The following is a 23,929-nucleotide window of genomic DNA, read 5'->3' as shown; positions in this document are numbered from 1 at the left end:
GGTTTATAATTTATTTTAACAGGTTTACTTTTTGATAGAGAGTTTGCCCTTTACAATTTATATTCATCTGCAGCTCAAAAATTTGTCCTGCTTACTACTGGAGTAGGTCTTAAACCTCTCATAACAAAGAAATAAGTTGTTTTTGTCAGGCCCAAAAGATTAAAAAACCTTCTAAAGCCCAAATGATCCTGAAGAACTGGTACCCTCTCACTCTCTCATATTAGACATGAGAAATGTAGCTATGCAGAGTAAGACACAATATCTAAATATCTTCAAAGCACAGAGAAAACTCAAGTTCATGAAGAAAATAAAGGTAGTATTAAAAGAGACCCAGGATCAGTTGAAGCATACCAGAAACATTCATTCATATAAGTTAATTATTAATACCCTAGAACAGGGTTTCACAAAGTATGGCCCATGGGCCAAATCCAGTCTGCCTGTAGCCTGTCTTTGTAAATGAAGTTTTACAGAAACACAGCCATGCTCATTCATTTATATATTTGTCTATAGTTTATTAGTTGCAACAGAAACCCTATGGCATATAAAATCTAAGATATTTATTATATCTGTAAATATACTATATCTCTCCTCTATAGTAAAATGTCAAAAACGATCATATCTAGATTTGCTAAAGAACTTTCTCTTTATTAGAAAATAAATCCCAATCTAGAGTACTAACATAATATTAATGTGGCTACCCTGTTACATTAACAACCTCTTTAGGCTGCTCTAATAACAAATGTCAAAGTGTCACCTTTGTCACTTTAAGTCTTTCGGTATCTCAGCATCTCAATGCCCAAGCGTTAAGGAGGCCAATGCCTTATCCATTAGGCCACTGGGGGCTCTGGTATCTCAGTATCTCATACAGGGTTGCAAAAATCTTGCTTTGCTTTTAGTAACAATGAATCAAGCAACTTTTACGTGCTCAATGAAAAAACATTAACAATATACAAATTTAAGGCATAAATGTAGTCGAGCCACATGAATTATACATTTTAGGGAAGTTACGATTTTTTTTATCAATCCCAGATGAGAAGATACCAAGGAACCAGGCAACAAAATTATATGACTCCTACTGAATGACTACATTTCAATCCGCAGTGAGCATGGTTAAAATTGCTCACATGTAATAGTTACCATAATAATTTTTAAATGATATTATAATGCCTTATGCTTAAATAAAAGTATTAAAATAAAAACATAATACATTTCCGTGTTCCAAATTAATGTCTTTATAAGCCTACATGACTAGATTACCACCACTGTTTTACACCAAATCATTTAAAGATTATGCTTCATAAAACTCCATGATTATAAGTTAAGCTTAACAAGTTAAAATTTATAAAAACTCTATCATTATTTTCTTCCCACATGAACATTTCTGTCAACAATATTCCATATACCAGGATCATAAGAAGGTGGAGGAGGAGGAGGAAGTTTGCCACCCTCTTTGAGGGCCTGATCAAGGCCTTTAGCTGCTCTTATGGTAGCAATGAATTCTTCATGTTTTCTTCTCCAATTAGATGGTTTCTTTGGTGGTTCTGGCTATAAATAAATAAATACATAAACAAACAGTATCTTTTTAGTATATTGAAATAAAATATCAGATAATGCCACATCATTTTAAATGTTCTCTTATCAGGAGTCCTTAAATGATATCCTTCTCAAATTTATAATTTTAAAGAGAAACTTTATGCAACTACATTGCAATTTTATATTCAATTTCTTAATGCAGTTCTCATTGCAAAAGACACTGCTAAAATGCCTTCTGTAGGTGTTACATCCGTTTATCCTGCCACGAAGACTGTTGCTGTGGTTGAATGTTCCCTCCAAAATTCATGTTAAAATGTAATTAATATTATAACAGTATTACTAAGTGGGGACATCTGAAAGGTGATTAAGTCATTATGATTCTGCCCTCATGATGGATTAATGCCATTATCCCAGTAGCAGATGTTATTGAGGGTGTGGGTTCCTGATAAAAGAGTGAGTTTGGCCCCCATTTTCTCTGTTTCACAGGCACACCTGCCCTTCCATCATGGGATTATGCAGCAAGAAAGCCCTTGCCAGATGCCAGCACTATGCTCCTGGACTTCCCAACCTCCAGAACTGTGAGAGATACACTTATTTTCTTTACAAATTACCCTGTTTGTGGTATTCTATTACAGCAACAGAAACGAGACTAAGACAGTGTATTTCCCTGTTTTCCCATAGATCCTCTAACAGAGTATATTATCTATCATTTGTCTTTTGAATCAATTATAAACATGAAAAATAATCCTTACTTTCTGTATTTAATTGGATTTTCTCTTATAATTATTGAGACTGGGCACCTTTTTAAATTGTTAAGAATCATTTAATGTATTGCCTTTACTGTGGACTATTTATATTCCTCATCAACTTACTCATTGAGTTACTGGCCTTTAATGTAATAATTTCAAGTAATTTTTTATAGGAAACTATTCCCTCCCTCCCATCAACAATCTGTCTTTTGACCTTGCCTATGGATCATTTTTTACTATGTATACTTATTTTTTAATTACAGTTTAATTTACTAATCTTTTATGGCCTCTGGATCTGCATTAACCAGGTGCAACCTCACACCAAGAAAAAATAAAATTTTCCCATGTTTACTGGAAGTCTACAACTTCCAGTATCAATTAAAATTTCTTAAATCTTTTATTCATGTGGAATTTATCCTGCTGTGTGTGGAGTGACAAATTGAATCACATTTTGCTTTTTTTTTTTTTTTTACATGGCTATGAACTTTTCCTGTCCTTTAGTGGCTCTCCCCTCCCTACTTCCCTCCACCAACAGAATTGAAATAACACCTGTATAATACACTAAATTCCTTTCTGAATTTGGGTCTATTTCTGAACTTTCTCTTCTGTTCCACTGTTCTGATTATCCTGTGTTAGCACCAGTATTTTCAATATTGAGACAATGTATTTTAATATCTGATAGGGTAATATTTTATTAAGCTTTTTAAATATTTTCCTAGTTATTCATGTATATAAATTTTTCCAGGTAAACTTTTGAATCAACTTGTCTAATTTTTAAAAATTAAGAATTACATTTATAAACAAGTTGAGAAACTTAAAATCTTTATTAGGTTGAACCTACCGATACAAGAATATGGGATATATTTCCATTTGAAAAACAGTTCATTTTTATCTTTCAGTAGTATTTTTTTTTCTTTGTGGAAGTCTTGTATTTTTATTACAAAGTTTACTCCTAAGTATTTCATACCTTGTGTTGTTCTTTTGCAGAAGGTCCTTGCCTCATTGTTATGTCTCAAGAGCCTGTTTGCTGAGTATATGAAGCTTAGTAATTTTTGCATAGTAACCTACCACATTACTTCCCTTTACTCCTATTGTTTGTAGTAATTTCTCACTTAATTCTCTTGGGTTTTCCAATTATATCCTATCTTCTAATAATGGTGGCTTTACCTAGTCTTTTCAAATATCTATTGATATAGTTTGGCTGTGCCCCACCCAAATCTCATCTTGAATTGTAGCTCTCATAATCTCCACGTGTTATGGGGGGTACTCGGTGGGAGGTAGTTGAATCACGGGGGCATGTTTTCCCTGTGCTGTTCTCATGACAGTGAATAAGTTTCATGAGATCTGATGGTTTTACAAAGGGCAGATCCCCTGCACACACGCTCTTGCTTGTCATCATGTAAGATGTGCCTTTGATCCTCCTTCACCTTCCACCATGATTGTGAGGCCTCCCCAGACATGTGAAACTGTGAGTCCGTTAAACCTCTTTTTCTTTATAAATTGCCCAGTCTCAGGCATTTCTTCATAGCAGTACGAAAATGGACAAATACAGTAAGTTGGTACTGGTGGAGTGGGGTACTTCTATTAAGATAACCCAAAATGTGTAAGCAACTTTGGAACTGGGTAACAAGCAGACGCTGAAACAGTTTGGAGGGATCAGAAGAGATAGAAAAATGTGGGAAAGTGTGGAACTTCCTAGAAACTTGTTGAATGGATCTGACCAAAATGCTAATAGTGATATGGACAACAAAGTCCAGGCTAAGGTGATAACAGATGGAGATGAAGAACTTGTTGGGAAATGGAGCAAAGGTGACTCCTGTTATGCTTTAGCAAAGGGACTGGCAGCATTTTGCTCTTGCCATAGAGATCTGTGGCTTCAAACTTGGGAAAGATGATTTAGGGCTTCTGGTGGGAGAAATTTCTGGGGAGCAAAGCATTCAAGAGGAAGCAGAACATACAAGTTTGGAAAATTTACAGTCTAACAATGTAATAGAAAAGAAAACCATTTTCTGGGGAGAGATTCATGCCTGCTGCAGAAATTTGTATAAGTAATAAGGAATGGAATATTAATCACCAAGACAAAGGGGAAAATGTCTCCAGGGCACATCAGAGACCTTCATGGCAGCCCCTCCCATCACAGGTTCAGAGGCCTAGAAGGGAAAAATTGTTTCCTAGGCCAGGTCAAGGGTCCCCCTACTGTGTGCAGCCTAGGGACTCGGTGCCCTGCGTCCCAGCTGCTCTAAGCATGGCTAAAAGGGACAAAGGTACAAGTAGAGCCATGGCTTCCAGAGGTGCAAGCCACAAGTTTTGGCAGCTTCCACATGGTGTTGAGCCTGCAGGTGCATAGAAATCAAGAGTTAAGGTTTGGGAACCTCTGCCTAGATTTCAGAGAATGTATGGAAACACCTGGATGTCCAGGAAGAAGTTTGCTGCAGGGGCAGGGCTCTCATGGAGAACCTCTGCTAGGGCACTGCAGAAGGGAAATATGAGACTGGAGTCCCTGCCCAAGGCCATGGGAGCCCACCTTTAGAACCAGCATGACCTGGATGTGAGACATGGAGTCAAAGTTTCAGAGCTTTAAGGTTTAATGACCACCCTAATGGATTTCAGACTTGCATGGAGCCTGTGACCCCTTTGTTTTGGCCAGTTTCTCTGATTTAGAATGGGTGTATTTACCCAATGCCTGTATCCCTGTTGTATCTAGGAAGTAACTAACTTGTTTTTGATTTTAGAGACTAACAGGCAGAAGAAACTTGCCTTGTCTCAGATGAGACTTTGAATTGTGGACTTTAGACTTAATCCTGAAATGAGTTAAGCCAAACTTTGGGGACTGTTGGGAAGGCATGATTGGTTTTGAAATGTGAGGACGTGAAATTTGGGAGTGGCCAGGGACGGAATTATATGGTTTGGCGGTGTCCCCATACAAATCTCATCTTGAATTGTAGTTCTCATAATCCCCCACAGGTTGTGGGAGGAACCCGTTAGGAAGTAACTGAATCACGGGGGCAGGTTTTTCCTGTGTTGTGCTTGTGATAGTGAATAATTCTTGCAAGATCTGATGGTTTTATTAAAAAGGGAAGTTTCCCTGCACACGTGCTTTTGTCTGCTGCCATGGAAGATGTGACTGTTCCTTCTTCACCTTCCACCATGATGTAAGGCCTCCCCAGCCACACACAGAACTGTGAGTCCATTAAACCTCTTTTTCTTTATAAATTACCCAGTCTCCAGTATTTCTTAATAGCAGTAGGAAAATGGACTAATACATCTAGGCGTCTAATTTCTTCTTCTTATCTAACTGTATCAGCTGACACTTACTGGTTACAGTTTAACCTTCTCCTTGATTTAATGGGAACTGCCTCTAGTGTCCTCCACTAAACATGATGCTGGCTCACATGCTACAGAGATTTATTTTGTAATATTATTGAGATACCCAACTATTCCTATTATGTCTATATTTTTAAAATCAAGAATTATGTGTTGAATCCACAAAGTCAAAAGATGGTACTTTAAAAGATGGCTGGGTATGATGTCTCATGCCTGTAATCCCAACATTTTGTGAGGTGAAAGTGGGAGAAATCACCTGAGGCCAAGAGTTCAACACCAGCCTGGTCAACATAGTAAGATCTCTGTCTCAAAAAAAAAAAAAAAGAAAAAGAAAAAAGAAAAGAAAGAAACAAAAAGGAAAAAAGAGAACTCAAATTATTAAGGAATGAAAAATAATACACAAATATGAGAAAGACAAGAAGATACTATAAAGAAACTGTATGCCAATAAATTTGATAATTATGACAAAATGGGCAATGTCCTTGGAAAACACAACAAAACAGATACCAGAACAAATATAAAATCAAAATAGTCACATTTATCTTAGAAAATATTTTCCTTCCCACAAAGAAACCTCCTGGCTCAGCTGCCCTTAATTTTTACTTTTTGTAGACACATAATTCAGAGAATAGAAAACAACGAAACAACTTTCCAGATAGTGTTCTGAGAGCAGCAAAACTCTGACAAAAAGAAGATTTACATATCTACTTCTCTGATTAATATAAATGCAAAAATCTTAAATGTCAGCAAATTTAGATGTTTGAGATTACTGACTTTTTAAAGTTTCTTATTTTATAGCAAAATATCTGATCATAACATTCATCTGCTCTATGATTATTACTCATCTACTGGCAAGTTTTGCTGTTTTTTTCTACCTTTTATCTCATAGCATCTTTTATCAATGCTGAGTTAATATACTTTCTATTATTCATCACTTCTATTACTCATTTCTACTATTCAGCATAGATTTCCTGGTTCAGCTATTTGCAAGAAGTTTTTGGGAGGAGAGGCCCAGGGTAGCTATACAAACCAGCAGCTCTCCTCTCTATTGCAACAGATTCAGACTAGTTCCTGCAAATAAGGCGTCTCTGTGTGATTACACCCTGCTTCCCTCAGATCCTATGAGAACTACTTCAAAAAAAAAAAAAGGTCACAGCCTTTTAGGTCAGGCCGTTCATCTTCAGGAAAGGCATTTTCACTAATGTTTTCTAAGGGCCTCTGACACTAGGCCTCCTTAACAATCTATTCCCACTCCCACCATTCTCTCCCTCCTGGCTTTTATACAATTTCAGCCCTGCTCATTGCAGCTGGTAGCTATCCAAATTCCTTCAGCTCCTCCCAGTTTCTGCCTTGGTTGTACTAAACAATAGTAAAAGATACTATCTGATAAGATCTCTCACCTTTAAGGAATCACTTTTAAGATGAGGAAACCCCTCACCTTTAAGGTAGATTCTGGAAATCTTTCCAGAATCCAGCCACAGGCCCCCAAGCAATTTCCTATACCTCCTCTTATGGGTAATTTCTCCTGGATTTCAACTGCTTTGGGGCAGTCCTTACGTATATTTGGTAATCTATGAATTATGCCTACCTTTTGTTTTTCCAAAAATGAAGTTTGTATTTGCTTTGCCCCACTCTGCTTATGATTTTGTAGGATTTTCTTGATACAGGTAAATATATTAAAAACTACACTTACAACATACAAAGCTTCTAAGACACTGCTTCTCAAACTTTAATATGCATATGACTCACCCAAGGATGTTCTTAAAATGATTCTAATTCAGTATGTTTGGGAGGAGGCTGAGATTCTGCATGTCTAACAAGTTCCCAAATACTCCCGCTATTACTGCTCTGTGGGCCACAGTTTTAGGTAACAGGGCAATGAACACTTAATTCAAAGCAATGGTTTTCACTTTGCTTTTTCCTATGATTGAGTTTTTAAGTTTACAACCCCAATTCCTTATAAAAGAAACAGGATGACTAATAGTCATTGAAATCACCATGGATAATCTTATGTAATCCCTACAATAACCACACAAGATAAATACTACTACTATCACCATTTTACAGAGAACAGAAGCATAATTACAATAAATAACTTGCTCAGAATAATATAGTATGTAGCAAAGCGAAGGTTAAATTCAGACAGTATGACTCTTGAGCCAATTTTAGCATGCACTATATTGTACTGCCTCCAAAGATTTGGCCATTTTATCTACCAAAGCAAGTTAAGGCTAATATAGGTAGCAGGTACCTAAGAAAAACGTCATATATTGATTTATGTAGTTTATTCAAACTTTACCATCCTTACTTTAAATGTTCACAGTAAAAATAAAAATGAACATCTAATTTTTCTATCATCAAATGATTTTTTATTAGTAAGATTAATTTCCCCATAGAAAAATGTTCTTATACCACTGGAAGAAGTTATTATCATTAACAGTAGGATTTTGTTTCAAAAACCTATTCAATCAGGTACTTAGCTTAGACCATTTCACTCAAACGATGCTTCACAACTATGCTGAATAAGTATGTAAGTAATTTACTCCTAGCAATACGTAGTTGGCCCTTACTACTCATGGGTTCCACATTCATGGCTTGCGCATCCATGGAGTCAACCAACCATGAATTAGAAACATTCAGGAAAAAAGTAAACAACCATGTAATAATAAAAAGTAACAAACATTAAAGACACAATTCAACAACTATTTACATTGCATTAAATTATAGGTAATCTAGACATAAAGTATATGGGAGGATGTGCATAAGTATTATGCCATAAGGAGTTTGAGTATCCACAGATACTGATATCAGAGGCGGGTCCTGGAACCAATCTCCCACAAATACCAAGGGCTTACTATAATATATGACACATATTAAGGAGAGATTATCACAATAGGTTCATTGCTTTGGTTTCAAGAAAGAAAATAAACTGACAATAACCGTATCTGGACACTGAACAACTGATAAAACTTTTCCTTAGAAACATTATACAGATTACAAATCCTCGCAATCAATATGTCAAAATCAGTAGTATCTGTTATGCTAAAATGTCTGTAAATAATTGCTTAACTTTCTGGATGTAGAGATTATCATAATGGTAGAAGATGTAATAAATAAGAACTTAAGTTATATTGAAAGCTTTTAATAATGACTTGAAAAGAATGTGGGACAGCAATTGGCTCTCCAATGCTATAAAAATCTCACTGTAATTGATGGAGTTTGAGACCACACCTTGGTCTCTCCTTTGAAGTTTAAAAGCTTATTGTTTAAAATAAAATTTGTTTTATAAGCTTCTGATAATTTCTAAACTGAACATATAATTGTATTTATTCTTTAATCTTAATGTAGCAGATAATTGTGTTTATTCTTAGTCTTAATGTAACAGATAATATAATATTTTTCAACATACATAACACCAAGGTTCATACTGTTCAAAAGGTTATATAGTTACCCTTGGTTTGAGAGGTTTCACTGTTGGAATATCAGTTCCTTCAGCTCTCTGTCTGCTTGAATCAAAAGTCTTCCGTTTTTTAGTAGCAGTTTTCTGGCAAATGGGTCCATGTTTTTTCTGTTAAGAAAAAGAAATGTAGCCTATCATTATCTTTTCTACAGAAGGTAAGACTACAGAACTTTATTTACATTGAGACCAGTTTAAAAATCTGAGGCCAAATGAAAAATCTGAATACAAAATAATAAATAAATAAGATACACCTTGCCTTAACCAAAAGTTAAGTTGTAAAAGGTATATATAATGCATGCTCTAAGTTATCTTTCTCGTTAAAAAAAGAAAAATTATAAACACTATTCTAATATTTCATTAAGTTATTTAATAATCTTCTCCTAGTTTGTACATTACTAATGTCAGAAGTGTGTGAACCAGAGCAATTCCATCTTAAACAGGAGCTGGGTAAAATGAGGCTGAAACCTACTGGGCTGCATTCCCAGATGGTTACGGCATTCTAAGTCACAGGATAAGATAGGAGATCAGCACAAAATACAGGTCATAAAGATCTTTCTAATAAAATAGGTTGCAGTAAAGGAACCAGACAAAACCCACCAAAAGCACAATGGTGATGAGAGTGACCTCTGGTCAGCCTCACTGCTACATTCCCACCAGTGCCAATGACAGTTTACAAATGCCATGGCAACATCAGGAACTTACCCTGTATATTTTAAAAAGAGGAGGCATGAATAATCCACCCCTTGTTTAGCATATCATCAAGAAATAACCATAAAAATGGGCAACCAGCAGCCCCCAGGGCTGCTCTGTCTATGGAGTACCAGTTCTTTCATCACTTTCTTAAAAAACTTGCTTTCACTTTGCACTGCGAACTCGCCCTCAACTCGTGTGCAAAATCCAAAAACTCTCTTTTAGGGTCTCCATTGGGACCCTTTTCCTGTAACATATTTCTCTGTCCTGTAACACTAAGAAAAAGTAACAAAGTCAAAATTACTACACTGGAAAAAAAAAAAAAAAAGTCTCCATTAAATACCTGAACATAAATACTAGAAAAAGAAAATACAAAGAATACATTAGTTTTAGGATTACAAAAGTTAATGTAAGAGTAGTAGTTTGGATTACTAAAGTTAACATAACAGTAGTATGCTAACATAAAGTTAACACAAACTAATAGGACAGGTGGTCTGATTTGTATCCTTCCCTCATACTAATTCTTTTCCTCCCTTCTGGAACTCAAACTTAGCAGTTTTCTTCACCTAGGATTTTTCTTGAGCTATGTAGTGTTTAAAACTCCTACAGGTTTTTCGTTTGTTTGTTTGTTTTTATGGAGTTGTCCATTCATTCATTTATTCAGTTATTCAGTTTAGGGACATTAGAATGGAAGCTGTCTTAAACGACCTCCAGTAAACCAACTGGATAAACATTCTCCCTCCAATATATTAACCACGATGACTGATGACATCGATACACTAAATACACTTTTTTCTTTTGTATTTTCATAAACACTAAAGAAGGTAGAACTGTCAAACTTTCTCTGGGAAAAACAAAACCTCAAAACTGGATTATTTGGTGTCTTGGAGTCTCTTAGGCTTTCAGTACACAATTAGCAATCAACTGCTTTACATACTTATTTTCAGTTTTCATTTCAACAAACAAGCACTGTAATTACAGCTCTTAAGTATTTTTGTTTTAAATGAGGATAGCAGATGACTACCTAGTGCAGTGGACCCACGTATATATGTTCCTTATTAAGTTATATATGTCAAGTGTATGTGGTGCTTGTTTCCCAACATAACTCAAGTTTTAGTTGTTATAACATTATTAAGTTAAATACCACATAAAAGAGAGCAGAAAAAGGCTTTTTTTTTTTTCTGTGAAATTCAGCTGAACACTCTGAAAAATAATAAATTGGTAAGAAAAAAAAATCATTGAATATGTGGGCAAGATGTTTTTAAAAGATTACAAAAAAGCCATCATTATTTAAAAGGTTCTTACAGTCAGAAGGATATTTTGGATCATTAATTCCTCACTTTGCTTTAAAGAAACAAACTAGAAAAAGTAAGAGGATACACAGCGGAATAGGGCAGAACTTTAATCAGCATGATCCATATTCACAGAAAAATCCTGTCTTACATCAAAGTATTAATAAATGTGTATTTGTGTTTGAAATTAAAATATGTAAGGTACATAGGCATAATTTTTATTATTCCCTATTTAATTAGGTAATTTTTATTAAGATTAGTTAAAAGCGTTTTTATTTGTACTTACTAAGTAGCTAACATATCTAAAGAACGCATAAAAAATTTCAGGTGTACTTTTACATTGAAAAAATCTTTTTCTTTGAAACATTTCAAACATAAGAGGTGACAAAAAAGGATAATTAATTCCCTTTTACTACTTACCACCCAGCTTCAACAGTTACCAATATTTGAACAATTTTGTTTCACCTATCCCTGATTTTTTCCTGAAGTCCTATAAAGCAAATTCCAGACATTATATTATTTTGTATCTGTAAATAATTACTTATTTCTAAGGCATCTGATTTCGTTTGTTGTGATTTTGTTTGTTTTTGGTAAGAGTCTCGTAAAACTAGGAATAACTTTAAACTTTAATAGAAGAGTTCTGAAGACCAAATTCTGAAGGAAAGAAAGCATTCTGGAAGAATGGCATAGCTGAAATCAAGACCCTTGAACAAAGAATATTACCCATTAACTCTTGAAAAACTGTTCCACATAAGTTCTTCCCATGAGAACTGAACAGAATTATTGAACAATTACAGATCTGTAAAACCATAAAGGTACAAAATCAGTCTACTCACTAATGCTACTGGAAAGAATGTTCTTCCACAAATCTTGCAAGGTAACAATTCTCCAACTTGGACAACACCTCCATTCTCTAAAACAGGAAGGAATTTAATAAATAATTTCTATAACTTAAAATTGCGAAACTTCACATTTTAATCTTTTAGTTTTATAGGTAAATTATCAGTTTTTGTGAAAAATGTTTTACTGCATTTTGAAATAAGCAAAATTATCTATTAAAAGCAGCATAATACTTAGTTATCAGTGGTGAAAAAGGTCAAGATAAATATGCAAGAGTCATGATTTAAAGATATCCAAACTAATACTGTTGGGAATATCTAATTTTCTTGTAATTATTTTAAGCAAATCAATTTGTCATATTCTCTTAACTTATAGGCTATCTCTATGGTAAATTACTACATTTTAAGAACAAAATTTATCTTATTAATTTCCAAGGCATGAAGAAATACCATTAGTGATTAGTTCAGCGACTTCCTCCAATGATTTGAAGTATATAGAATAAAAGGAATCTTATTCTGTTTATCACCAAACAGAAAGTGCAATGCTATCACCTAGTTATGCAATTACATGTATTATATGAATTATTATTTTTTACGTATACAACTTATATAAGAGTCAGTGGACTAGTAAATGGAGATATTCTGACCTTACAAACAAAATTAAATAAAGAGGTAGCTACAACTTTCACTCAATTATTAACAAAATTAATATAACTATCATGTGTCTGAATACAACAAATGTTATTACTAAAAAGAAAAAAAAAAAAAAGAAACTACATTCTTTGTGACTCTACATAATTCATTTTGTCATTTTATTTTATTTCCAAATATCAAACATAAACTTGTTTTCATACCTGTAATTTCCTAAAAATGATACTTAAACATGTAACATTTTCCCCTTAGTTTCTGCTGAATATTTTAGAGATGCTGAAATTCTTTTATCATATGAAAGACAAATAGAAAAACATTTTCCTTTGGAAGTAACAAACTAATTTTTAAAAGTACAATTATGACTCCATATAACCTGGTCCAAGACATTTAGTGAGTTCACGGAGAACTAAACAGGCAAACCAAAATAGATACTAGTAAGATTGCATTCAAATACAGTAACAGAAGAATTGTTTTGTTTTCTCATTTTCCTGTTACTCCACTGCCCTATTTGACTGGTGGATAGTGACTACTTGTCATCTCAGATGGAGGCAATGTTGTGTGGTGGCAGTTAAGCAGTCAACACTACAAAAGCAAAGCTAAGATTTGCCTGATTTGTCCTTCTCCAACACCAGGAGCTAAGCTATTTAGGGAGAGCATCTCATTTATCTGGATCACTTAAGTCCACTAACAATCCAGAGTTACTAAATGGAAACCATTAGGTTCATTTAGATAAGAATGTCTTCAAAATGATGGTCTAAGTAATATCACATGCTAACTAATCTACTAAATTTGCTTACAGTTTTCATGTATTCTTTTACATAAGGAATGATTTTAAAATTCATCAATAAAAAATATTTAAAAACACCACATATTATACTTCAAAGTGTATTTGCTTATCTACTTGTTAAATAGATGACAAAGCAAAATCTTATAAAAATTAACTATTGAGAAAAATAAATTCAGCACATAGAAAAACTACATACTAAGCATGCATTAAGTAATATTAACACAAGGACAGAATAACACAATTATTGTTCTCATAAAGCTAACATACACCAACATGGTACAAGTATACATATGTAACAAACCTGCATGTTATGCACATGTACCCTAGAACTTATAATAATAATAATAAATAAATAAATAAATAAATAAATAAAAGCTAACATAATCTCATTACTTATTAAATAGATCTAAGAACCAAATCATCTCTAATTTTTTATACAAAAAAATTAAAACATAACAGCAACCAGAATATTACCATATAATAAAATCCAGTTCTTGACATTAATTTCCACAAGCTATCAAACATGTTTAAACATTTTTTTAAAAAAGAAAATTATTATCACTATAAGGCATAAACACATACAATCCCATTTTAAAATAATGCTATTTGGGGATAATTTAAAGGCAATTATACCCCAAAGAAATCTTTTTTTAGAAAAGAATGCAATTACTTCACCCAAAATAAAGATATATATATATAACATATATAAAAATTTATAATGTCTTCTAATATTAGCTGGCCATAGAGCATAGCACTGTAATTGACAAAACACAACATGTGCATGTGTGTTGATGTCAAGACCTATGGAGGGAACTTCTACCCAGTAGGAAGGTAACAATTCTCCAATTTTGACAACGCTTTCATTCTCTAAAACAGAATATCATTTTATGCCAGTTAGAATGGCGATCATTAAAAAGTCAGGAAACAACAGATGCTGGAGAAGATGTGGAGAAATAGAAACACTTTTACATTGTCGGTGGGAGTGTAAATTAATTCAACCATTGTGGAAGTCAGTGTGGTGATTCCTCAAGGATCTAGAACCAGAAATACCATTTGACCCAGCAATCCCATTACTGGATATATACCCAAAGAATTATAAATCATTCTAATACAAATTATAAAGCATACTACACGTATGCTTACTGCAGCACTATTTACAATAGCAAAGACTTAGAACCAACCCAAATGCCCATCAATGATAGACTGGATGAAGAAAATGTGGCACATATCCACCATGGAATACTATGCAGTCATAAAAAAGAATGAGCTCATGTCCTTTGCAGGGGCATGGATGAAGCTGGAAACCATCATTCTCAGCAAACTAACACAGGAACAGAAAATCAAACACCACATGTTCTTATTCATAAGTGGGAGGTGAACAATGAGAACACATGGACACAGGGAGGCGAACATCACACACCAGGGCCTGTCAGGGCATAGGGGGCAAGGGGAGGGAGAGCATTAGGACAAATATCTAATGCATGTGGGGCTTAAAACCTAGATGACAGGTTGATGGGTGCAACAAACCACCATGGCACATGTATACCTATGTAACAAACCTGCACATTCTGTACATGTATCCCAGAACTTAAAGTAAAAATTTTTTTTTAATTTAAAATAATTTCTATAATTTAAATTGTGAAACTTCACATTGTCATGTTTTCTTTCGTTTCATTGGTAAGTTGTCAGTTGCTGTAAAAAATACTTCTTACTGTATTTTGAAGTAAGCAAAATTATCAATTAAAATGGGCTTAAGAGTTATCAGTGGGCAAAAAGACCAGAATTAACACAGAAAAGTCATAATTTAAGGATAATCAAACTGATTAGTTGAAAATATGCAGTTTTCTTGTAATTATTTTAAACAAATCAATTTGTCATGTTCTTTTACCTTAAAGGTTATCTCTATGGTAAATTACTAAACCTTAAAAACAAAATTTATCTTATTAATCTCCAAGGCATGAAGAAATACTGCTGGTGATCAGTTAAGTGGCATACTGAGTTGATCTGAAGAGTCTAGGGTAAAAAAAATCATTTTTTCTTTATCACCAGATAATAGAAAGTATACTGCTATAAGGTTAAGATTACCTAGTTATGCAAACTGTATGTATTATTTGAATTGTTATTTTATACATGTAATACTTATATTAAGATTAATTGGACCAAGGGGTTAAAATATTCTGACCTCACACACGCAACTAATTAAATAATAATGTGGCTACACCTTTCACTCAATTAAAATTAAAATAATCATCATGTGCCTGGATATAAATTTTATTACTAAAATAATTTTTAAAAAACATATTAATGGAACCGTCTACTCCGATCATGATAAATACCTCAGGCCTCAGAGTCAAAAGCCACATTTTGCTCTAATTAAATTCATTAAAAGACATGACAACTATAGTTGAAAAAGCACGGGAATTTGTCTTACATTATCTGACTTCAAGTCCCCAGCTCTGTCACTGAGAACTATGAGTCCCCAGGCAAGATACTTAAGCTTTCTAAGGTTTAGATTTTCTTATATAAAATAAGGAATTTAAGTTAAATGATACATGGTCCCCTTTTATCTGTAACATGCTTATATTTTGCAACTTCAAAACCTGTATGATGATAAGACTTGAAATGGTATCTTTATCTAACACTGTAAGTGATGAGAAATAATTATTTTATTTAAAATAGTTGTGACATTTTAAAATGCATACATCTAAGAACTGTGAGAGAACATTTTCAAAGAAATTTTGGAAATTAAGAACAGTTCTGGCCTTCCTTGTGGCATGTCTATCTCCTTACTGCTGGTAAGTCTTATATTCTATCATCGTTCATTTGATTCCTTTAATTCTCAACAAACCTTTCCTTTGAAGCACAAAATATGTTATACCACTTTCTTTCCAGTATCCTTTCTAAAATCGAATTACTTTAAAATCAATATTCTCCAGTGTCTCACAAGATTTACCCTTTTCAGCTCATCCTAGAAGAGTTTTTGTCTTAACCTAGTCAATGCCTACCCAACTCAACACACAACCTTCATCCTTCACAGCATTTTAGTCACCTGCACTCTAGTTTGGCAAAACTACTGCCTAAACAACCAACTCTGGACTTTAAAACACTCAAGTTTCCCCTTTAACCATAGAATTCTACTTCCTACCTTTCTCTAAATTACTATCTTGATCTCAAAGTGACTTGCTTTTCTTAATAAGCTCATTCCTGGCTGCGTGTCCCTTCCTACCCAGTCTGAACATGACCCATGATTTATACTAGGAATTATCCTCAAATCCCTTGCTTCACGGCCAAATGTTTGGAAAATGGTAGATTAAACTAAGTTAAATGGGTTCTCTTAGAGCAGAACTCCCTTAGTCTTAAAGAGACAATATGTTGTTATTTCCCCAAATTTATTTTATCAGAAATCCTTTGTACTCCCAAGACCAATGTACTCCACCAGTGTCCTCAGGAGCACATTTTTTGAAACACTAACTTACATTTTCTGCTTAGTCCTTCCCTACCTCTCATTCACTCACTGTCTAAATTGCAGGGAGACATTATCAGACCAAGCACTGTATTGAAATACAACCATTCCGCCAGGCACGGTGGCTCACACCTGTAATCCCAGCCCTTTGGGAGGCCAAGGCGGGTGGATCACCTGAGGTCGGGAGTTCGAAACCAGCCTGACCAACATGGAGAAACCCCGTCTCTACTAAAAATACAAAATTAACTGGGCGTGGTGACACATGCCTGTAATCCCAGCTACTCCAGAGGCTGAGGCAGAAGAATCACTTGAATCCGGGAGGCAGAGGTTGTGGTGAGCCAAGATCGTGCCATTGCACTCCAGCCTGGGCAACGAGAGCAAAACTCCATCTCAAAAAAAAAAAGAAGAATGAAAGAAAGATACAAAGAAAGAAATACATCCATTCCTTGATTCAATAAGTATTTGTTGAGCACCTAGCATGAGGCAGAAACTGTTCTAGAAGGTAGGGGTATAAAGATGATTAAAAAAAAAAAAAACAAAGACTCTGATCTTATAGAGCTTTCACTCATCTAATAGGGAAAAAACAAATAAAAACTAATATATAAAATGTTACATGGTGATAACCACAATGAAGGTAGAACGAAGTAAGGGGAGAAAAGATGGTCACAACGCTGTCTTGGAGAAGTATGGATAATCAGGGAAAGTTTGTTTAATAAGGAGATAATAATGACATTAAAAAGGAAGGTAACTGATTACTATTAATTTACTAATGGTCAAATCTGAAGCCCTCTTTTGAATCCCCATCCTATTGGGCCTTTCGATAGTCTGAGCCACTGCTGATGAATCCTTTTCACCTTTAAATTTTTTTCTCTCTTGGCTTCAGTATTTCCTTCTCTCCTCCCAAGCATGCTATGTTTTACCTATACTGGACCTGCTAACATGCTTTTTGTGATTTTCTCCATCTAACAAACACACATTGAGAGGGCCTCCTATGCACTAGGCACTTAGCTAAATGTTTTACATATATTACATTATTTAATACTTAATATAATTTCGGTAGTTACATATTTAATAGCTCCATTTTTTTCATAGCAGGGAAAATAAGGGTTCAGATTAAGTAAACTAACCAAATCATAGAGCTAAAAAGACACAAAGCAAGGACTCAAACACAGTCCTCTCCAATACACTGTCTATTAAATATATCTGGCATCCAACTCAGTACCAAAAACCAATAAATGCTAGATAAATGAATAAAGATAAATTATTCAGTAAACTAGTATACATTTATACTACAAAAAAATAAAACAAAACAGAAATTTTGATGAGACATGACTGTCTTTAAACCAAGGGCTACACTGAAGAGCAGTCAGTCTTGTAATCAAGTTTTAGAGGGCAGTACTAAGATCTAATAATTTCGACAATCTGCAAGAGGAACGGACAGCCTGATCTCTGCCACAATTTTTATAACCATTTATTAGGGATATGAAGGGAATGACAATACTGTATACAAGGATAAAATCTGCTTAGATTTTACCATCTCTTCATTTGACCAAAAAAAAAAAAAAAAAAGCTTCTAAGAGATTAGAACTCTCCCAAGTCTAGAACTACTTCTATTATCCTTAGATAGATTTTGTAGGGCACAAATTTTATTGAATGAAAAGGCTTTGCTATAATTACCCACAGAAAGTAGAAGTGCTCAGATATTGATTCTACAAAAACATAGATAACTTATATTTGGTTTCAAAGTATAGGGCTTGAGCCTAACACCTCATCTATTGACTATTCAAGAAGCATAAAGACCCAGAAGACCAAAAGTAAAACAAATGGTATATGATTACATGCAAATAATGTAAAAGTTATAAGAAAGAGTGAGATTATCTTTAATAGAAATTTTCAAGAGTCCATATATTTTCTGGTTTTATAGCCAAGATCAATGTCTGGTAACTGGTTTCAACTAGAAACATATGTCTAATGCCAGAGTACAATACTTACTCAATTACTCTGACACATTAAGCAAACTTCTGAATATTTCTTACTGGATACTGCAATGTAATATTTATCAGACACCTTCAAAGTACTAGACTTTAACTTCCAATAGAGGAAAGAAACTACTTTATCTATCACTGTATCAATGTTTCTAGAATGAAAGAACGGATGAATGAATTAATGAACGGTAAACTTAAGACTCAGAGTTTGATATTTGCAAAGTGTGATCTCTTAGGGGAGGGAGGGGGAGAAGGAGAAAGGGGAGAAAGGCACCATCCTAACTTCAACAGAAAATTCTCAGAACTTTTATTAAATTGAACCACTTGAAATTACCAGAATTCAACTGTTTTGCCCTATATAATTTAGGGCAACTTCACATATTTCAACCCGATTTATCACAATTAAACACATTATAGTTAATGATAGAATCTTATTTTCTTAAAAAAAAAAATGTAAAAGTAAAGAGCAAGCACTATTAACACCATAAGCTGGGCCCTGTAACATCATAAGCTGGGTCCATAAAACACGCCTATAAATACAGAATCCTATCTATTTGTCCACCTGTCCAACTAAGTATCATAATAGGTTTCCATTACATTTTAAAAACATTCGTAGTAAGGTTTCAATAGTAATATCTTAGCACTGTTAAAATGTAAGGTCCACTAAAATGTAGGTTCCATGAGAGTAAATCTTTATCATTTTTATTCTTTGCTGCATCCTAGAACCTAAAAAGATGCCCGTAATAGACATTTATTTAACAACAAATATTTATTGAGTACCCACTTTGTGTCAGGCATTGTTTTAGGTGCCTAGGATACGTAAGTGAAAAATCAGATGATGAAATTTGCCTTAATAACAAATGTTGAATAAAATAATAAAAAACTGCAAACTAAAAAAACACTTTATAGATAATATGTAAGAAAACCTTATCATATTGTGTATGATAATCTCATGAGAATTCTAGAACCCACACTCCTACCCACTGTGCTTTAATCCCACCAAGATACAAAAGTATCTTGAAAGTAAAAAAAAAAACTGCACTATCATTACAATTCCTTATTTCACGGAAACTTGAATTATCTTCCAAAAACACCTAAGCAAAAAACAAGACCTTCATTTGGCCATAGCACACTGTAGCTGCCCACAGATGAAAAATTATCAGAATTATTTATTTATCAGAGCAAAAGCACGAAATAAACTGCTACTCACGTTATTACATCTGTTTTTTGGTGAACTTAGGTGACTGAAAAAGTTACCGGTTACCACTTTTCACTTCATCACACAATGTACAATATTTTACTCCCTAGCATGCAACAATACACAAGACTCAAAGCTTCTACTAATTCTTAATTCCAGCTGAATCCGTGTAAACTAGGAGACAGGGGAAAAGGAGCTAAATCAAGACAAGAGGATCTTTCAATTCTGAAGGTTTGTTCTTCATCAAAACAAATTTTAAAAAATCTTGAAATTGTTGTTGCCAATGCTAGTTACCGTGTTTTTTTCCTTCCTTTGTTTTTAGGTGAATGCTTTCATTACACAGGATAAAATGAGTAAACAGAATAGAAAAAGTGAAAGAACTGGGAACAAAGCAAAATCTGGAGTCATGGTTACAGTACAAAGATAAACCCAAAGATAAGGAATCAATTACAGGCTCTTCCTCACTCAGCGGCCGTGAATAAGCCATCAAATCCTCCTGATAATCGATTGTACCGGCTCTAAAGCTGGCCAGTGACACTTCCTTAGGAGATGCTCTGACATCCCTCCGACAGAAGATGCTGTCGAAACGTAAAAAAGCGGTTACCTAGGGAAACTAGCCAAGGAATGTCAGGAGCTCGAGGCTGGAGACACACCCCGGGACTCCAGCACAAACTGGCCTGGTGGTGTTAAGGCCGTGGACAATAATGGAGAGAGTCCAGTGCAAGGAAAACAAAATCTGGCCAGAGACTGGGATCACTAAAAGGGCACTCAGGAGTCAAGCAAGATCAGAAAATAGTAGGAAGAGACGTGCAGGCATCTTGCCAGAGGCAGGATCTGGCTCCGGGCTGGCAAGCCCAGTTGAAGACCGTCTAAGGCGGGGCAGCCCGGGAGCGTTCGCTCCACCGCATCAAGGACTGTCCGGCTCCCTATGGCCCCGGCCCCCGGAGACGCGGCGGCGACGCAGTGAGGTCCGCCGCTCCGAACCTGCCCTCGCCTTCCTGCTACTGGTGTCCAGGGTCCCCAGCTGTTCCAGGCCCGCTCTAGCCGTCCTGCCCGCATCCCTTCATCGCCTCACCTTCCAGTCCCTCCATTGCGCCACCGCCCCGAGCTCAGCCAGACTCCTCCAGCAGCGCCCGCCGCCGCCCAGCTCTGGCTGTAGCAACCCAGCCGCACCTCCCACCCGCTAACATTCCGGGCTCCCATTGGTTCCGCAGCTGCGGGGGCGGGGACCCGTGGGGGCGGGGCCTCGGCGAAGGGTAGGCTCCTGCGGTCCCCGCCTGGCTGCCACCCGGCTGTGTCTACCCTGGTTACCCTCCAGGGAGCCGCGAGCCGCTTCAGGTTGCATTCTGCGACGCAACGGCGCCTTTGTTTGACTCCAGCCTTGTTTTCCCTCATACCTTATCCTCCTATTTAGAGTACCTCAGCACCTCATGGACTCCGCTTCACCAGTTCCTCAAATCAAGTCAATGCCTCTGACTTCTAGCCGCCATCCCTCCCAGCAGATACTTTAAGCAGGCAAGCAAACCAAACAAACGCCCAGCACGCTTGCATGCAGCACTCTCTGTTTTCTGCTCTTTGGTCGCATGACTTGACCTCAGCGTATCCCCTAGACTTAATCCTCACACACAGCTTCGTAGGTTAAGACACTTTTTTTCCTAGAGAAATCATGCTTTCTATTGGCGACTGTGGAACTGCGATTGTTCTAAGCCCTTGAAAACAATTTCCTCACCACGAAAGCTTGGTCCAAAAATTAGAAGTGAAACCCAGTTCTCCCTCCGTCTTCTACTCTTGGCCTACCCTGTCCCTATACTTTATCATCCTTGAACCAAAAGAGTCGCCTGGCCTGATAATGTTTGATCTGGGAAGTTTGAGTTGAGGAATTAAGTTACAACCTGACAGAATGAGGCCCGCCCATCTCTAACAGAGTTCAAAAACCTCCTGAAGATTAAAGTAACTTAAAAACTGAGACAATTTTAATTGTTTTGCTTACAATTACCAGAACGACATTTCTTTGAAAATTAGATTTAGCAATCGTAAACAAGTTGTATTGTTTGTTGACTATAGCGTATCTACTGGCAAGTTACCAGTATTAATGTGTTGTCCATAACAAACCTCGGATTAATTTTATTGTTAATCTGTTTAATTGAAGAGTTTAACTTCATATCTAACTTTACCTACTATGAAATCAGTTATCTTCAGGAAGCAGGATTCCTCCTACTCTCCACTCACATGAAGGTGTTGTTTAAACAAGAAAACAAACACTTGAGGGGGCATCATCTCTTACTGAGAAAGTGCTCCAAGTGCATTTGAATGTGGTAGAGTCCATCTGTTGTGTGGAGCCATGTAAAGACCACTTAAACCATGCCTCAATGTCTCCGTCTGCCCTTCCCCGGTTCCCCCGCTTCTTCTGTTCCTCTGAGATCCTGGGACTACTTGGCCAACCCATAGCCTTGCAGGCAATAAGCTACTCTAAATTGAGTGCTGGGGATAGGTCCTTTTTCCTCCTCAGTGCTACTAAGGCAAAGGTAGAATTTTTGGTGGGGAGGGAAGGCCTTTTAAAAGAGCATTAAGGAGAAAAAAAGCACACAGAAGAAAATACAAAAAGAAACCGTTGTTACAAATTACAAGTTCTTTCAGTGAAGGCAAGACGAATATTGAGTTGGCTGATTCCTTGTTTGGCATAAAATCTACAGTAACAATAAAAATAATAAAAATAGCAATAAAGAATAAGTCACGTGAGGCATGTTTTAGGCCCTTGTCATATGTTCACGAATCTTCAAAAGAAATCTACAAAGTAGATACTACAATCTTCATTTGTCAGAATTAAAATTTTCATTTTCTAGATGTCTCAGAGCAATTAATATTTTGTCAGTATTTGTATCATTAGTGAATGGTAGAGCTTGGTTACACCCTTGTCTGTTAAATTCTAAAGCCTATGGTGATTTAATTGGGCTCCTCACTCCCCTTTCTTGCCTTGCCTTTTATTATAGCTGCCTCAAGTGTAAACCCAAGTGTTCAGACATGTTGTTTAACATATATTTGAGTAGGCATTTCTATAGTGAATCTTAATTCTCTAAAACATGATTGCTAGTCTTCCCCACAGGTATTGGTCTCTTCAGAACTTTTATGCTACAACTACCCTGGCTCCTGCAGCTTTTCCCTGATTCTGACCCCTGAGTAAAGAGGACTTCTTCCTATCTGCCTTCAGTAAGTTCTTTCCTCTGCTGCCTACATACCTAGCCTGAGAGTCTCTTTTGTCTTCGCACTGTATCATGACATTACTTCTGCAGTCTAGTCCATTTTTCAGGATGCATTCATTCAACAAATGTTTGTTGAGTACCTTCTATGCTTCAAGTCCATTTTATCACTAGCCAGTTACTAAAATGAATGAAACTCAGCTTCTTCTCATGTTTTTAAGCTCTTATCTGTACATAATTTTTTTTTTACCTGCCATGTGATCTTGTTAACTGAAAATAACATTCATAGATCAATAAGAATTCGAGATCTTCCAACCTCTTTATCATACAAAAAGGAAAACAAAGTTTCAGAGATGTTTCTGACTTGGTCAAGATCACAAAACTAGTACTTAATTGAAATAGATATTATATCAGTGTTTTATTACATCATATCCTTGATTCTTTCCACTTTGCATTATATTGCCTTCAACCACCATTCCCTTGAGCAGATCCACATCTATTCTGTATGTTCCAAAAAGCTGAGCAAGCTGCATATAGCTTCTTGTTTCAAAGCTGCAATCTCTTGAATCCCACACGAAGTTCAAGTCCCCTTTCAGAGAAAGCCATTGGTTCGCATTCAAATCATTTGCAGAGCACAACTAAATGAGATTCTGAGTCTCAGTGAGAACTCAGTTTATCACCTCCACTATGTAGGACATTTCTTCCTTCCATGACCAGCAGAGGAATGACCTACCACAATTTAGCTTATAAAAATAATTCAT

At 35.7% G+C, this 23,929-nt stretch overlaps 1 protein-coding gene across 2 annotated transcripts in view; it reads right to left on the bottom strand.

The window, feature by feature from the left end:
- Window positions 1-21,166, bottom strand: part of ZC2HC1A (zinc finger C2HC-type containing 1A) — a 52,709-nt gene extending 31,543 nt beyond the window's left edge. For both annotated transcript variants that reach the window (XM_008000943.3, XM_008000944.3), the window contains exons 1-4: window positions 21,047-21,166; window positions 11,885-11,961; window positions 9,058-9,174; window positions 1,404-1,545 (exon numbers count right to left, since the gene is read on the bottom strand). In XM_008000943.3, coding sequence (XP_007999134.1) covers window positions 1,404-1,545; window positions 9,058-9,174; window positions 11,885-11,961; window positions 21,047-21,062 — 352 coding nt within the window. In that variant the 5' untranslated portion in view covers window positions 21,063-21,166. The remainder of the gene's footprint in view (window positions 1-1,403; window positions 1,546-9,057; window positions 9,175-11,884; window positions 11,962-21,046) is intronic.
- Window positions 21,167-23,929: the final 2,763 nt, after the last annotated feature.

The sequence above is a fragment of the Chlorocebus sabaeus genome, chromosome 8, assembly GCF_047675955.1.
Source record: "Chlorocebus sabaeus isolate Y175 chromosome 8, mChlSab1.0.hap1, whole genome shotgun sequence".
NCBI lineage: Eukaryota > Metazoa > Chordata > Mammalia > Primates > Cercopithecidae > Chlorocebus > Chlorocebus sabaeus.
The sequence above is the reverse complement of the archived record's forward strand: the minus strand, read 5'-3'. Positions and strand labels throughout refer to the sequence as shown.